Source organism: Lepidothrix coronata, unplaced genomic scaffold (assembly GCF_001604755.1).
Source record: "Lepidothrix coronata isolate B3197 unplaced genomic scaffold, Lepidothrix_coronata-1.0 Scaffold54, whole genome shotgun sequence".
Lineage (NCBI taxonomy): Eukaryota > Metazoa > Chordata > Aves > Passeriformes > Pipridae > Lepidothrix > Lepidothrix coronata.
Window position 1 is genome coordinate 2,856,804 of NW_016690234.1, and position 18,150 is coordinate 2,874,953.

Genomic DNA, 18,150 nt, shown 5'->3' on the forward strand with positions numbered 1-18,150 from the left:
TGTGGCAGACAGAAAATGAAGGTTTGGACCAGATTTGAGGGCAGGTCATCCTAACCACCACAAGTTTTTTAAACCATCTTCTGTCTACTTTAAGGCTTCATGGAGTTCAGGGTACAAAATGTTTGGGGTCAGTGAAATACTGAAAGGTGCATGTAAGATGTTCACAGTCCAATTAGAAATCATTCCCTATGGGAATCAGAAATGGCACTCCTCTAGTAAAGGAATTTTTCTAATATTTTGTGGGTGACTATTAACAACTGTGGACACTCCCAAGTTACCATTCTTTGCTTGCGATTTCAAAATATTGAAATTTCCAAATATAGTAAAATCCAGTATTTTATACAGTCCAAACCCCCCCAAAAGTCTGGACAGGTAAGATGAATGTGTGGCAAAGCAGAATTTGAAGACTATATGTATCTACAAACAGACTTTTAAAGCTATAAGCTAATTCTATCTGTTATACATAAGTGTGTCTGCAAGTGCAACCAAATCTTCCCATTTTGAGGCATAAAGACACACCGAAATGTGCTGTTCGGTTTCACTCCTGAACAAATTACCTGACCAAGTAGATTTGACATCAGTTATAATGAGCAAAGCTGTTCTCATTGTCCATATGCCAAATAAGTGAACACAATGCATTTATTCATGCACTAACTCCACAAAGCAGGTTTTGTTAGGAATACTGTCCCCTGCATCACAGTAAAAATATTTTTAGACACTCATTAATTCCTATTTCCTGGGCTTTCTATGCAGAAATACTCACCCCCTAAAAGGGTGCTAAAAAAAGGCTTGCTCCAGTTTTTAAGATAGATTTACAGTGAGTGAATCAAAAAGCATGTTGCAAATTACTCCTTTTCCCATTAAAATATCACAAAATCATAATTTTGATACGGCTTTGTGAAATGCAAGATTTTTTCCAGAGGATTTGCTGCATGCTTTTGGGAATTACACTACCCACACATGGTATTATTTAAAAGAAGGCTCCAGTCAACATGATAAATTATTACAGGCTATTACTATGAGAACAGAGCTCAGGTTAAGGAGCCAAGTAATAAATGCATCAGTCCCCAGTATTAACTGCAGTGCTGTTCACCTTATCATGTGCAGAATATGTGCTTTAGGATTAGATGCATTTAACATGAAGGCAAATACAATTTTTGAAGGTGAACCTCTAGTTGTTCCTGTTGAGCTTTGTCCTCATAGGCTCCCATACAGCCTCATTTTCAGCTCGTTCTCAAAAAAACCAAGGAAGACAGATAAGCCATGAGCTCAAAGCTCAACACCTCTGCAGCTGAAGAACAGGGCAGGGCATGCAATTTGAAAACCTAATTGCTCTTAATTACAGATATCACGGTCTAACTCCAGCTTTTTAAACTGAGTCTCTCATTAATTCCCACACCCTGGCCTTGTCCATTCCCATTCTGTGCTTTTCAGGTAAGGTGTGTTTTGTGCCTTTTAGACTGAAAACACCAAACTGACTCACACATGGGAGCAAACTGACCCTCAGAACAGACCATGCAGTATAAATAAAACATAAAACACTCCAGTAGTCACTGAAATGTAATCAGCCCATTTTGAACAAGACTCTGCAGCATTTCCACATGACATAGACAAGAATTCCAGCAAAGTAGGTTTGATATGGCAGAGGCACAGCAAAAAAGACAAAAGTCCCTGCTGGAAGAAAACACTGGAACCACTTAAGGCGCAGGTGAACATAAGTGCCCTTGGCTACTGTTTCTCAGAATAGGCAGTCACTGTGGACAAGCAAAGCACAGTCCTTCAAGTCAATATTGCTGTAATTTCTCTTGGTTCCTTTCTGTCTCACCATGGCATATGTATTTATATGTGGAAGCATCATCACTAATTTTTCCTCCAATTAGTGAACTATGAGCTAATCTTCCTCCAAATTTTAAACAGCATCACACAATTAAAATAATAAATAGTATTTAAGTCGAATGATAGATATGTGTATATCTATCACAATTTTTACACTGACAACACTGTGTTATGTGAGGAGGTAAGTGGAGGTATTGTACAGAAGATCCACAGATTGGGCCTCTTGTGATCAGCTACTCCAACCCTTTCCCTCAAAACCTATTAAATCTATGAGACAATTTCTTAATCTAGTTGTCAGGACCTCTAATGCTGGTTGCTGCAGTTTCTCCAGGCAAATAGTGGTCAGAATTAATTTGGATTTTAATAAGTAAACTAAAATAAAAACAAAACCCCTTTGAAATGAAAAAAAACCACCTAATCCAAGCTCAGATTTTGCAATGAGAGATTTCTGCAATCCCTAGTATTTCCCATTCTGTGTTTTTTCTTTTCTAAAATTGTCATACACAGAGCATTAACATAATGTTTTCATACACAAAGGTTTAAATATTCACATTCTTCTCAACATCCCATTTTGACTTGATTATACAGTGATAACTTACCAATAACTTTAACAAAATAGGCATCTGCTTCAAAGTTATTTTTCAATGTATGGATAGCAAAGTCCTTGTTGGAGTAGCCTTTGCTTAGCACAATGATATCCAAGATTCCCTAGAGGAAAAAAAACCCCAAGTTTACATTAGAATGCTTATTTACTCTCAGTAACATCCAAATTTAGCAAACCAATTCTCCTAGAGACACAAAGGAAAAAATAATGCGCAGCGAAGTTTACAACTTTACTAATTTTAATATCTTTCAAAAATCTTTTACCAGAATCCTAATTTTAAGGCAGAGTGGTCCACCCACGTGCTGCAAAGCCAATGTTTGTGCAGAGCAGCCTTCCCGGGGCACAGGGACAGGCACAGCCACACAGACACTGTTTTCTGGGTAAAGAGCTGAACTTACATCTTCATATATGTCAAAGAAAGTCGCTACCACTGCGTCTTTGATCTGGTTTAGATCTGAGAGCTCCCAGAACACTTTGAACATGCGACGGACACTCTTGCAGCTCACGTTGTTGCAGGGGACATTTTCTAGTAAAAATGCTTGTTGATTGCTGTAAAACACACATGTATATAAACCAATTTATTATTGATAAAATCTAAGTAACAGACATAACAAAAATATTGTAACTAAATAGTTTAAGTGTGCTGGGGTTAAATATAATAACAACAAAGCTAGCAGCCCCTGGATACTTGAAAATCCATAAGCATGTAGGCGAACTTTACAGACCAAATGACAATCATTATGTTGTGCCTGACTTAAAACAATGAATACACTAAATAAATGGGTCCAAATTAGCAGGAATAATTTAATTACCATCCACTCAAAGGACTAAACATAGCCTTACTTTATTCTGAAACAAGTACAAGTGCACTTATCAGCCATTTTCCTTAATCCCTCCACGGTCCTGCATCTTAAACGCTATTCAAAACATGTCCATGCTTTTTCATTATTTTATGACAATCTCTTCCCATCCCAGCTCCACTAATAAATTTTCTTACACATTGCATGATGTTTTAAACAAATGTAAGATTAAAGCAAATCTCTATTGGTATGATTTCCATGGTTTCAAAGCAAAATACAAACCACAAACCCCAGCCGAATAGCGCAGTAAAAATAGGATAAGACAAACCAAACTGGGCATTTGCTGAGGTATAATGAATCCAGACACAAAGAGGCTGCAATACTGAAACAAGGAGCAAAGAAATGAACCAGAGTAGCTGGTCTAGTGGAGAAAAATGTCCCTTGTAAAGACTATACCGAAGAGGTGCCGTCGGTCAGTGGGACACACGAGGTTCACACATGGAGGCTGATGATCAGCACTATTATGCACAGTCCCTGAGACTTTATCAGTGCTACTGGAACTGGGAAAACCTTCAGACTTTACCAACCAGGAGTCCAACTCTTTGGGCAGGTTTGTATCCTGGGAGCCGGCTAGAATCCATCACTGCCTTGGCAATGGCAAGAGATGAAGTTTCCTTCTCTCCTTCTGGGGGCAGAGCCAGGAGCCAGAGCAGACAGTGCTCTGCAAAGCCAGCTGAGCGTGTCAGAGCCCAGGGCAACAACCAAACCACGTCCTCAGTGTGACCTTGGACACGCTGCTGAATGGATAGGGACAGCAAGGGGGTTCTCTGTGTCTTAGTGGCATCCAGTGCCTCCAGGATGCACAGTCACACACATGCACACACACAAGCACTGCTCCTTAGGAAAATCACTTGAATTAATGCATTGCCAAAATGAAACGGGGTAATCTGCAACATTTAAGATGTTGTATTATCTGTATCTGAGAACTCATAATCATAACTTGAAATTCTTCAGTGCTCACATTCATTTCATGTATTACCTAAGTATCCACATCAGAATAGCCAACTGCAAGTTGTGACAATCTGAGCGAAGCAAATTGTTTCAATTTCTCTTTTACATCTCTTGACATACACTTTTTTAAAATTTGGAGGAAGTTTTATGAAGATTCTTTCAGTTCAGATTTTTTAAAAACTGCTAGAAATTACCTGGATGATAGTTATTTAAAAGACAAAAGACTGTCAAGCTTGCCTTACACTCTGGGTACAGAGTATTGTTCAAATCTAAATTATAAGCCTTGTGAATGGATAGACACAAGAAGTTTATTTACTACAGGAACCTTTTTTATTTCCTTCCCTTGCATCTGCACTGTGAGAAAAAAGGAAAACATTAATCAAAGTAGCTCCGAGCATGGAAATGCCACTTTCCTTCACCCTTCTGTATCAACAAGAGAAACAGAAGACAAACAGTAGGAAATAAAAAGCAATGTCAAAACCTAAACAGATGCTAAAGACCCAAGAAGTGCACCGTAGAAGAGCCATCTTGTAGAGGAAATAAATAAATTCATAGATGTAGAACCTCCTGTCCCATGTGCTACATCTCAGCAAGGGAGGAGGAAATCTTGGTGTGTGGCTCATGCAGCAGCAACAGGGAGTTGCAGGGCCTTATTGTCTGCAGAAGGAAGAGCAATCAGCTCTTTGCTGCCTCCTCACCTCTTCAATTCTCTCTTGGAAGAACTCTTGACATCTGTATTTAGCTTATGAGCTGCCAGTTGAATCCTTGTATTATTTAAACCTTTAATAAAGAAGCATCCCTAGAATCAAAGTATCTACCTCCATGCTTTATGACCTTCCTATTATTTCGAACCAAATTTTGAAGATTTACCATCAGTAAAAATCTCCCTGTAATGAAGATGATCATCTGCATCCTGAAAATTATGTCCTTGAAAGCCTATAAAGACAGACACTGTTGTAATGGTAAAACCTTAAAAATCAATGCTAAGGTGTTATTCAAATGTGCAGCAGTCAATACCAAACAATTCAGCTTCAATACTGACAAGAGAGAGAGCAAAAGAACTCTGCCCTTCACATGCTATTTGCAGCACTCTAAATATTTAGGTATACACACCAATGCAGAATGGCAGCTAAATTTTCTACTTCCTGCATAACTTGATACTTCGGGATAGAGTTGTCTACAATTTGGAACCTTCTGATCAAAGTCATCTATGCTTCAAGGTAAATAACTATGAGTGGGGCTTAACACCACAGAAAGACTGAAGACTTATCTCAGTTTTATATTACCATATTTCTTTGCAATTAGAATTAAATATTTACTACTAATTTCATACATCTCTCATGCTGTCAGTTTAAGGCTAGTTCATTTACAGGTATACTGGGGACATCGAAATGACTTATATCTCACTCCAGACATTCAAAGTAATTGAATTTGCCTCTGCTTTTTAGATTTGCTCAATTACAAGGTTCTCATCAATCCTACATTTAAAAGAAGTCCTCTATCCAACCTTACTTCTGACAAGTGACAACTAACAATGATTTAGGAAGAGATAATTTGGTCAAATAAGAGCCCTTTCATATAAAGGATTAATACATATACATTAATTTAAAACTGAGCATGAACACCTAGAAAACTTTCTAGAAGTCTATCATACTCAAAAGTTTTTTATTAAACTGTCCATATCCAGTTGTTTTTCATCTCCAAGTTTCAGTCTTTACTGTTATTTATCAACAGTGTCAGACAGTGATAAGGTATTTCCAATTTTACCAGTGAAAAACATTCCCTTTGAGCAAGAGTGGAATTGAAAAGACTTAGATTACATGTTTGCAATGCAAGATGCCAATTATTAGCATCTAATTGGAAACAAGTGTTAAACAAAATTTGTTTCATCTAATTAGATGGGAGAAAGGTGTTTATAAACTCACAGTAACTTACACTTTCAATGTCACCAGAGTCAATTTAAAAAAACCCAGCATGTGAAAAAATGAATACATTTATGTAAGACAGGAAGCACAGATGAACTAATTATTAACTACTGATAAAATCCCTTCACTTATTATTATTCTATATACACACATCACTTCTAATACAGAATTCATGTATGTATGTAGCCTGAAGAAAAATTTCTGGACTTGAATTCTTATGTGCAGGTTTTGACTCAAGTCAGAAGTTAAAAGAACATATAAACATACTGAACATATAAACATGTAAGAATCTACTGTGAATTTAGCATCTCCACCTGTTGGAATTTATTGATTCTCTGTGTTCAAACCCTCTCAACACTTGCAAACACAAGTGAGATTCCATTTTTTTGTTGTTGCTGGCAAGGAATGTCTCCATGACATCAGAATATTACACACTGTAATTTGAAATCAAAGGGATATGGCAGGAGATGAAACAGCAGAATCCTACAACAGCTCTGAGAATACTTGAAGCTATTACTCATTTTCCTGACTTGCCCACATGGCAGGACAGTAAACTGATGTATGTCCAACCATTATATCTTTATTTCAGTCTTTTGTGGGTATTTGTAAGGATTTGATCTTAAAGTACTTTCCTGAATTGTGATGGAAGCATATAATTGATTTTAATTCTTCCATTATCACATATGGGTATATTTTCAGATGAACAAAATTGTTTCTGCCTCCTTTAACTTCTTTATGTTACAGACAGCAACTAGAAACCAGGCTTCCCAGGCTTCCCAGATTGAGGTCAAGAGTTTACAAAAATGCTTTTATCATTTAATCACAGTAATCAATCACTGAAATTAGATCTGTAGATGTAGCATGAAAGGCTTCAGAGAAAAAAATAAACAGCTTGATCCAGAAGTGTTTAAAATCGATTAAATAAGGTTTTCATTTTAATTTGCTCTAATTTAAGGACAGCTTTTAATTTAATTCCCACACTGTTTTAATTCTCTCCAATCAGTGACCCAGTTACACATTTTAAAAGGAAGTATTTGCTTAAGTCTCTCAGAAACAATGAATTAATAATGAATGTGACATTCCATAGTGAGTGCAAAAAAAAAAAGTGCCTTTCATTTCCATCCCAAAGTACAAAGCATGTTTCTGCTACTTTTCTACAAATATTGGATAGATACAATGTTAACATGCAATGTATTTCTTCTTTTTTAGGTTAGTTACTCTGTTTTTGCCAGACTTCCTCATCTTCCTGAACCTCCCTTTCAATAACCTGTCAATAACCTTCAGTCCTTATGCCTTACTGTGTCATTCAACTTCTATGTCAAGTTTCAAATTAATTTTAAATGCACTCAGTTGAATAAGCAAAAATTTCAGAAGGAGGGAGAACAGAGATAGAAGTGTATCACAGCACTTCATTGCGACAAGACATAGGTAACTTCCTGGCCTTCTACAGGAGTAACTATTTACAAACTATTTTAAACTTTTTTACATGATATTACATTGCCATAATCTTACACCAGCCAGAGGACAGAGGCTCCTAAGAATCTTAAAAGATAAAATAACTTAAAATAAATTTCTGAGCTCCATAAATCTTCAGGCAGTCCTTCTGAAGTGCAGTAGCTATCAGGACACACACTAGAAGACAGTCTATGTACAGCTCAAAACACAAGATTTCTGGGACTTCAGTAAAACCAAAGACAACAACTTTCCTGATGTCACAGTATTCCTATGGCAAAGGAAAGACACTGGCTCTAGTTTGCTCTCTGACTCTTTTCGGTCTTTATTCAATGACTGCTGAATAGAAGATGCAAACTCCCGAGGCAGGTATGGAGTGAAAAACTTGCCATTCAGGGCCTGAGAGCTTTAACTTTGCTATGCCAGTCCTGGGCAGTAACAGCATCCTCCTTCTCGTCTGCCATGTCTGAACAGAAACACCTGCTCTGCTGGTTATTTTAAGGCTCTGAGCTACAGAGACAGAGCTCAGCTGCTCACAGCCTTGTCTCTGAATCACAGCACGCAGGCTGAATACAACCATGTTACTCTTCAAACTGGGTCATTTTTAGGTGTGTGTCAGCATCTGAAGAACCTTAACACAAAAATGTCAGTGGGTGACTCATGTTTAGGCAACCCCTAGAAAATCTGAATTGACTTCCTGGACTTCAGCACTGAATTCTCTTTTATATACACTGTCTGAAGCATCAAAGTGAGCTCCTCAGTTCTTTTCCTTATGAATTCAAAGTATGAACCTGCACCCAAGCTTATCCAAAATACCATACAGAGGAAGACAATAATTACACCTGTAAGACAGACCTATTTTGCCTTGTAATGCACTAGTGCAAGTATTTGTCAAAGGTTGTAGTAAGGAAGATATTAAGACTCCATTACATTAACCAATACATAAGGTATTGGTTAAAATACCTTTTGCAAGCAATGACATGAGGAAGAAAAATGGAATAGCATAAACAACCTTACATTTTTTCAGATGCTGGGAAAATCAGTTGTGCAGCATCAGACAGACTCTAGTCAGGGCACAGCACGCTGCACATCTCCTGTCTGTACTGAGGTTCACTGGCATCATGGTCTCCAGGGCTCTTTTAAGTTTTCCTTAGAATAAACAAGCTATTTATCATTCCTACTGTCAAGCAAAAGGATGTTCACATGAGAACATGCTGCTTCACTTCAAGGTAACGATAAGGACATGCCAGCAGTCCCATCAGCAGGTGCCAGGTGAGAGCTGCCCACAGGCTCCTCCGTCACGATCAGCCGCGTTTATCCCGGAGCCGTGGCACAGCACAGGGATGCACCTCCTCGGGTCAGCTGTTATGTGGATCACTAACTCCTCACGGTACAACAGTCCCCCTGTAAGCATCCCTACATGCCCTCTATCATATAGCACCAGCTGGTAGCAATACAAAATATCGGGAAAGCAAGTAAAGAAGAAAAAATGAAAAAAAAGGGAGGTCAAAGATTACACTGACAAATTTAATAGGAAGGGTTAGAAGCTCCTTTTGGGGGTGGGGGAGGGAAGTTGGATGTGTGTGCTATTTATTTTCAGTTAAAGTTGGACAATATAAGAACAACTGGTAAATTATTAGGTTTATCTAAATTTTGTGGCTTTCAAAAGGGACAAACCACTATTGCATTCTTCAGCAGTTACCAGTCAGCGTTCACTCCATGTAACAGCGTGGAGCAGTTTCCCCAACTCTCCAGCCTGGTGTTACCAGTCAGCACTGAAAGCTGAAATCAGGGTTTTACAGAAGATGATTTGGGAAAGGAAAGGGAGAGAATCAGCTCCTGGGAGGAGCACCTAAAGTGCTGCCTCATGCTCCAGTCCCCGGTGCAATTCCTCACAGTCCCTTTTTACAAAGGGAAACGCTTAACAGAGATCAAAGTCTTGTTCACTTGTTAAAATGAATGAGATGCACTGAAGTTAGTAATTTGTATGACTGATGATGGAACATGCACCTGATAGTTTTATTTCTAGGTTTGCATGTACTCTACCTTCCAGAAGTGTTCTTTAGTATAGCAAGAGCATCTGGGTAGCCATCCATATTGTAATCTCCAATATGAAGTGTAATTGGAAATGAAATTTCTGTTGAAGATTTGTCATTTTGATATGGTACAAAGCCCCAGACTGTGTCTTTATTTCTGAAGTCTTGCAAGACAGGAATCCACTGTAAAATAAAACGAAAAACCAACAGTTAGATAAAGCAATCCATTTTATTTATTTAAACAAGGTAATTCCATTTAAAACAGCTGATATTTTTTCACTTCATCAGGATTTTTAGCCATTTACAAATTTCCATAGAGGAAATAAGGATTATTTCCTAAATCTGTCACCAAATGAAAAAATTAATCTGAGTAATTTCTATGCATTAAATTATTCCAGAACAGGAAAATGTAGTTAAGGTTGTAAGAATAAAGGACCTGTGTTTTGGAATGTGTCCAGTATACGGAGATATTCAGGAACACCTGAACTGAAATTCAGGCTTGCCTGGAATCTATACTAATCCTTAAGTGTAGGTAAGCCCAAACCATCAGGGCCTTGAGATCCTGAGTCTCATTTTTTTCCCCTGGAATTGCAAGCAGTAGGCATCATTAAAGCTGGAGGACTGAAGCACCCTCATCAAAACTGCTGGATATTATCAGTATGCTTCAGGACAGTTCATATCTGAATTCAGTGTTGCTCCTGCTTAAAACAGGAGGCTGGATCTCAAAAGGTTCATTTCAGCTCAAATGATTCTATTATTCATGGATTTTTAGAAGTTCAAGAGCTTCAATTCCCCTCCTATCTCCCCAGCAGCATCAGATACTGAAATATTTGATAAGAAATTAAGATTAAAGTATCAAACTGAAAGTACAAAAGAAATGCAAAATATAATTTCTCCAGGACAAGAAATGCGCTTACTTTCCAAAGTGTTGCAGAGGTGCTAAATAGGAACTTATCTTAATTAAAATCAAAGTAATTTCACAAGTTAGTATGAAACCGAAGTACCAGGGTTAACATTTCAATGCTACAGAGAAATTCAGTGCCATTTTTAAAGTCAAAAGTAATTTTATATGTCAACTAACTGCCAATGCCTTCAAAAGGACAGAAGGGTGCCATCTTAAAGGATCACTGTCACCAACATCAAAAGCACTTAACAGATCTTACATGTCTCTCATCCAAGCCTCAATTTAGCTATTTCAGGAACCAGAATGAGATCCATGAGTATCATTTCCTGCTGTGGAAAGACTCCCTCACTAACGCAATCCAGTAATCAACAACATTCCTGCCACGTGGCAATCGTGTGTGTGACACTTGACTGGTCCCTTAAGATTACACACAACCACAGGCATATCAGAGGAGCCCCCAAAATTACTGAAGAAGCGCATTAAGGTCAACTTGGTTTGGACATCACAAGTGGCTTAGAAGTCTGGAACAGTTCTGCCCAACACTGCACACACTCAGTGCATGTCTGCCCACATAAGTGATGACATTTGAACTGCAATGATCATCTACTGCACTTCTGCTGAAAACTCAAAGTTGAAATGAAACATATTTGGACCCCCAACCCCGTGACATACACATGTCTATTTGGTTACTGTAAGTTGCTGAAGGGTTGGAAAAAAAAATCTATGAAAAGAAGAAAAAGATTCAACCCAAGGGAAATTTCTCAAAGGGCAAGATTTCTTAGCACTTATTTGTCATGCAGAAGACAGATGATACAATATTATTGCAAATACTGTAATTTTGAAGAACACTGATTGAAATCAGAACCATGAAATATAATACAGCTTTTACTTTACATGGTATCATTCACACAGTCATTGCAGTGAAATCCAATTATATCCATCATATACTTTTTGAATGTTCCCATGTATGGTAACACTACTTTAAAGAAGCAAAATTAAAAATGAAGTTTTAGGCACAAATATGAATTGGTATCTTCTTTTTATTCTATCCAGAGTGAGTCATAGAAAGCAATTTTACAATCCTAAGGTCTACAATCAGATATAAAACAATATGTGAACAAAACATCACCAGTTGCCACCAAACATCAGCACCACCAGTGCCGTGGAGTCAGATGCCTCCATCCTGCTCAACCAGTCGTGGGATTGTTCACAAGAGCAGTTGTGTAACAACTCCAGAACATCAGTGTTGTTCACTGCATAACCAGATCACATTCCAGCACCACATGGAACTGTTTAAACTGACACTTCAAATTCAGAGTAATCCACGCTTTTGGTGAGACTCATTTTGAATATTTCTATTATGAACTGCAGTCTTGTGTAATGTAATGCAAGATTAATTGTTCATGTGCCTCAGGACATATATTTCACAATAGAAGGCAAAAAATGAAAATGTGTTTGTCAACAATATAAATCTCTTACTTCTTTTGTATTTGATAATCCAGACACTTTAAGCTTCATGTTTGCTGTTGCTATTTTAATAGGAAAAGACTAAAACCAATTTTTTTTCTTTCATTCTAAGATAGAAATAGGTGGGTATAATGAGGACACACAAAGCTATTTTTTCCAGTTTTCTGATCATATGATTTCTGCTACACAGCTCAGATGAAAATAGACTGAAAAATAGAATGAGTATCTAAAAGAAATTCTAAATGAACACATAAAATTCAGCCAGAGAAATCAGATTTACTTCTTCACTTTCTGTTAAATTCCACTGCATGCCACTAATATAATTACTTAAAACATTTATATAGATATTTTTGATCCTTCAATTAATGATTTTGTGGGTAAAAAAAGGAAAAGTACTTAAGTGCTTGAAAATTTGTTTTTAAGCTCTTCAAACATTTGTTTTTCAACAAGTAGAAAAGAGAATTTTTTACTACTGCCTTGTGAAAACAACATCTTTTTCATTTTGAAAAATGTCTGGGGTATTTGAGAAACATTTAAAACTCATTGCATTCACCCCACTTCACTAAAAAAGGGATCATTTCTTGCCAAGTCCCCATTCTTCTATACATTAGGAAAGGTACTTCTCTGGCTTCAAAGCCTAGTAGCAGGTCTTTGAGTCAAAACTGTTGGATTAACGTGCATTTTTAAACTATGTCCAGAAACCTGTGAAGCACAAACCCCACCCCCTGCCAGCTGCCCGATTTCAGGCCACCCAGTCTGGAAGTTTGGAAATTGGTGCCCATTCTTGGCCAATACATTTAGTGGAAATGCCAGGGATTCTCCTACTTTATATGAGCAGCATTATTCCACCCTATAGAAAGATGAGCATCAAGGGTGGCCTGAAAGAGCTGCCCCAGCCCCGGCCCTTTTCCCTGGGGCTCCCTCTCTCAGCACACGTGCATTGTAGTTCAGCTGCACATAACAAATAGTCCCACGATTTCAGGATGCATCAGGCTTTCAGTGCCTGCAAAGGTCACCTGAATCCCTTCCACAGTTGAGCAACCACTATTGCATAAAAATAAACTAAGTAAATGACTATACTTTACACCATTAATATGGTGTTCAAAGCCCAGAAGATGATGATCCCCAACATTGATTCAGAATCACAGGAAAAAATAATCAAGGCAGTAAAGGTCATGTTTTCAATGCTCACAGCCCCACAGCTGCTTCGAGAAAGATGAGCAACTTAGGAATGATGAGAGGATCTTGCAGAACCTGAGATTTATGACAATTACAGCAGCTGAATCCACCCCACCCCCCTTTAAACTGTTATTAGGAATGAGGAAAAACTTCTGGCACTGACCAAGTGCAGCTGGTGATCGATGTTGTAACATTCCTCTCTACCCTATGGAATGACACCACAAAGACCTGTGGTTTGCTGTAGGATGCACCACTGTGTCCTACTTCAGAGCTGCTAGATTTCCAAGAGGAATAAAGCTATAACCTTTCTATTATACAGAGAAAGGTTATAAGAATCATCCAGTCCACAAAGAAATTCTCAAATGAAGGCACTGAAATAATACTGTTTGCCTTAGGAAACAAATGAAAAATCATACCAAATACCTGGCAAAATTAAAAGAAGGATTAGTCACCTCTAAGAATACCACAGTACCTAGAGTTTCTACAATAAGTAGTACCAGGGACGTTAAAACATTTCTCAGATTAGACTGCAGGTGAATTAAAAGAAGTCTGAGGTGTCCTAACACCTGCCATAATCTGAAACAGTGTATAGGATCCCACTCCAGATCTGACAGCAATTCTGCTGTTGCCATGGAAACATTCACATTCCTTTAAAACATTAGTAGGTCTGTATCTCCTAATGTCGCTCGTGTGTATTTTGTTGGCCTTTACTCCTGCTCCATCATCCAAGAGAAGAAAATTTTATCTGAGATATTTCTAATACTTATAAAGAATAAATCATCAGATTTCTCATGAATATTAACCTACTTAGTCAAAACTTAGAAGCTGGGTCATCTTATCTCACAGTGACCAAATTCAGTGAAATTAAACATTCAAAATAAATATGGGAATTCACGTTTGAATAGATTTCTACCTGAAAGAAGCCTGCAACACATGGGAAAAGCTGCAGACACAGGAATGAGGATACTGATACTATCCACCGTTTCAGAACAGAAAAGAGAAAATGTTTTAAGAGAAGCAGCTCCATCAGCTCCAGATGAGTGCAAGAAAAGAGTACTCTAGATAGAACTCTTTCAAAAGGTTAGGTCAGAACAGGTCATTATTGCATGCCATTTGATACTGTCATTTTTAATTAAAAAGTCATTCTAAAAATATCAAGAGAAAATTGCTTTAAAGTTTCTAGGTAAGTATTAATACTTTTTAATACTTTTTTTCCTAGTAGGGTGAGAATCTGTTGGATTCTTCACTTTTTAAAATGACGTGACAATATTTAACTGCTGATTTTTATCTCAAAAGTCATTACCTTGGAAATTTTTATAAAATTGAAACTACACAGTGAAATTGCTAAGTTAAGTAAATACATTAAATATAGGTTAAAAATTTGATGTATTAGTAATTTAATAGTTTACTCCTATAAAAAATGAAATAATGAAGGAAGATAAAACTGTCTACATGCAATGTTACTTCAGAGCAGGTAACAATAACAGACTCACCTTTGGAAAAATTCTGATATTATGCAAATTGATAATTTGCACACCTTCCTCTGCTACTGCTGCATCACTTCCTTCTAGAAAGGTACCCTGAGCAACAGATAACAGAACTGGCCCTCAGCCATCCACTACTCTCAGGTAACCAACAGCTTTGTATCTCCCAGTGGTACCAGCTGTTTGTGTGGGGTTGATTTTCTACAGTGAAATTACTTTAATTTACAATATTTGTCTCAAATTTACATGAGCAGAAAAACTCAAATGCCTTTTAATTCTTATATTATCAAGAGTAAGTAACTAAATTGAGAGCTGAAGAGCAGTTGTCCTTTGACAAAGAGCACCCCAGCTACTCACCCATCACAGGATGTGATGTGCTCATCCAGAGAACCAGAAGCAATGCAGACATGACCTGAGCAGCCACTTGCTCAATACAAAGGCTATGGCCCATAACTCAGACTCCCCTGTAAGACTGTGCCTCTAGCAATGCTATCATCTATTGTCTGTATTCTGTGTTTACAGGGAATGAATGTAAGAAAAAAAATCCCAAACAAAACAAAACCCCAACAACTCACAACCAACCAACCACAGTGTGCACAGCAAAACATGATTTCTGAGAACAGAGCTGCCATGATCAGAGGGCTAAAAGAGATAAATTGCCAAATTTATAGTTACTCTGTCTTACACTGATGGTATATTCCATCCCAGTTATTCTTCCTGACCTGACTGGAAGCTGTGTGCTTTCCTTTCCAATATAGAGTGATTTTCCTCACTAGCAGGAAAGTGTGATATAGCCTGTGTTCTATACATTTTGATTCTTTAAATGAGAAAATCTACACTTGAAACTTGGGCTACAGACTGTAACAAGTTCACTGATAAATTCTGAATTATAGATCAGAGAGGGTACTACTATCAGCACAAAATTCTACTTTTAATTTGTCAGTAAGGGAATAATCAGTAATTCATAACCTTGCTAGCAGCATGTGTGGCACACACTGTAAATTTTTGTAAGTACACTACAGTGGGTTTCCCTGTCAGCTACAAGTACTTTATACCTCACCTTGGCCTTTCGGTTCATTGATAAACATGATAAACATCGATAAACATCGATAAACATGAATTTAGTAAAATATTTACTAAGGCATCCAACAAACATTTGGTTAATTTACTGTATACTGCAACTTTATTATAAACGAGGGCACTGTAAATACTTAAACCAGATTATCACACACTTATATAAATGAATATATAGTAATCTGCTCCATGAATTATGACCATGTCTCTCAAAGCCAGCAGTGTCATGAACAAACGAGTCTGCAGTAGTTTAAAAGAAGCCCAATTCTGAAGACACACAGCCTAAAATAAGTCTTTGTATATCACTTTTTTCAAGCAAAGACAAAATAGAAATAAGGGGTAAGAGGTGTGGGCTGGTTCAACTGTGTATATATGTGTATGTGTGTATATATATATTTTTACTCTAAAAGAACTCCCGAAGTTAAACTAAAGAAGCTTATTTGAGTTAATTAGATCTGTTTCCAACTCTTAACACAAACCTTGTTTTTCATCTCATGCTGGGGCAATTATAGTGCTTAGAACGCAGTGGTTTGCAATCAAGAAACTCCTCAGAAGCATTCATCATTTTCCTGAGTAGAATTATTCATTAAAAAGAATTCTAGGTATGTAACCTCTTCCACCAAACCCATATTTTTCAGACAGGGAACAGACAAATAAATAAATAAATAAATAAATAAAAGTCTCTTGTATCCAATAATTACAGGTGAGGAAATTTCATTTCTTTCCCAAAAAACAGTTTTTCTATTTCATATTATTTAATAAAGCACAGTATTTTCCTTGGGTTTTGCTATTCCAAACTCACATTACCTGATCCAGTCCCAGCTTAGTTAGGTAGATGGCACTTCTTTGACATGTTTCATCTTCGCAAACTGGTAATAAATGTTCACTTTGTCCGTCCCCATCTGTCAAAGGGAAAAAAAACTCCTGTCAGCTTTGTATTTGCAAATTCAGAAACCCTGTTTACAAGAAGTAATCAGCTGTGAATAATTTATTACTGTTCTAGATGTGAAAAATTACATGAGATAAACTGGACCCATTCAAAATCCTTAACCTAATAATCTAATTTGGACCTTTTGTTTGAAGATTGCCTTTGCTGACGTACTTTCATCTTGACCCTTAATATAGGGAAAGTTTTAAATTTTACTGACATATTTAGAAGAATAGGTACTTAGTAATTTAATCAATCCCTTTGTTCAGTTGGGAAGAAAATTACCTTTAATACTGCTATCACAATTCCACCACACAAACTTATTTAATTTTCTGAACTAGTTTTAAACTCTTGTGCTGTCAGCCAGACCTTAAGAAGAGTCATGAGTTCACATGTAATATCTTAATCTGTACTTAGCATAAAAAACAACGTTAGAAAGTTGATTAACACAATGGCTAATAAATCCCAGGCTTACAGAATTAGGTAAATCTGAGTAAATAACAGGTTTTCAAAAATGTTCTTCAAATGCCTTTAATCCACGTATTTCCAAAATCCTTAACAGAACAATGACCTTCTAATTTTTAAACAAGCAATGTCCATTTGCATCTAGAATTCTGACAGAGCATATAATGGGGAAAAAAAGTAATAATTGATTTACTGCTCATTATCTACTCCAGGAGAAATCCCTGTGTTCACATGTTGACCTTGCAGCCCTGACTAGCTCATCCCAAAAGATGCTGCCTCTGCACTGGGATACAGGCCACCACCAGTTACCTGTGTGGGCTGAGAAGGAGGAATACAGAGGGGAGTTGAATGGAAATGCCAAAAAGCAGCAGCAAGAACTGCTGCATTAATAACCACCACTGCAAGTCCTGATTCTAACCAACCTCGCCTTGCCAAAGAGACAGAATGCCCCAGCTCAGGGAGATTCCAGGAACTCCACTTTTGCAGGCTATAAAATCAAAGCTCATGTTTCAGAAATGTAGCCTATGAACATGCTGGGAAATGGATCTCTGTACGAACTGCAAATGTTACTGAGAGAATCTAAGGGCTTCAGGCATACACAGTACTTTGTCTTGCAAAAAAACCCAAACCAGTTTATTTAGGCAAGTGGATTTGGTAAAATTACTTGAAATCTCCTTAGTTAATATGCAAAAACTAGATCATCTGCCAAAGTCACTGAACACCTTATCAATTTTCCAATATACTACTGAACACAGCCTAGGAGTTCTGTCATACTTCACCTGCACTACAACAAATGCTTTCTCAGCCTGCCAACTTATATTTCTAGGAAACTGAGCCTCCTTTTAGGGGGTGTGTATATCTATCTAATCTATCTATCTATCTAATCTATCTATCTAATCTATCTATCTATCTAATCTATCTATCTATCTAATCTATCTATCTATCTAATCTATCTATCTATCTAATCTATCTATCTATCTAATCT

General features: G+C 37.3%; 1 protein-coding gene across 1 annotated transcript in view; it reads right to left on the minus strand.

Annotated features, from left to right (window-relative positions):
* The window catches only part of ITFG1 (integrin alpha FG-GAP repeat containing 1), a 70,729-nt gene that overhangs the window by 20,660 nt on the left and 31,919 nt on the right, over positions 1-18,150 (minus strand). The window contains exons 9-12 of the mRNA XM_017816223.1: positions 16,580-16,674; positions 9,675-9,847; positions 2,839-2,989; positions 2,436-2,544 (exon numbers count right to left, since the gene is read on the minus strand). Coding sequence (XP_017671712.1) covers positions 2,436-2,544; positions 2,839-2,989; positions 9,675-9,847; positions 16,580-16,674 — 528 coding nt within the window. The remainder of the gene's footprint in view (positions 1-2,435; positions 2,545-2,838; positions 2,990-9,674; positions 9,848-16,579; positions 16,675-18,150) is intronic.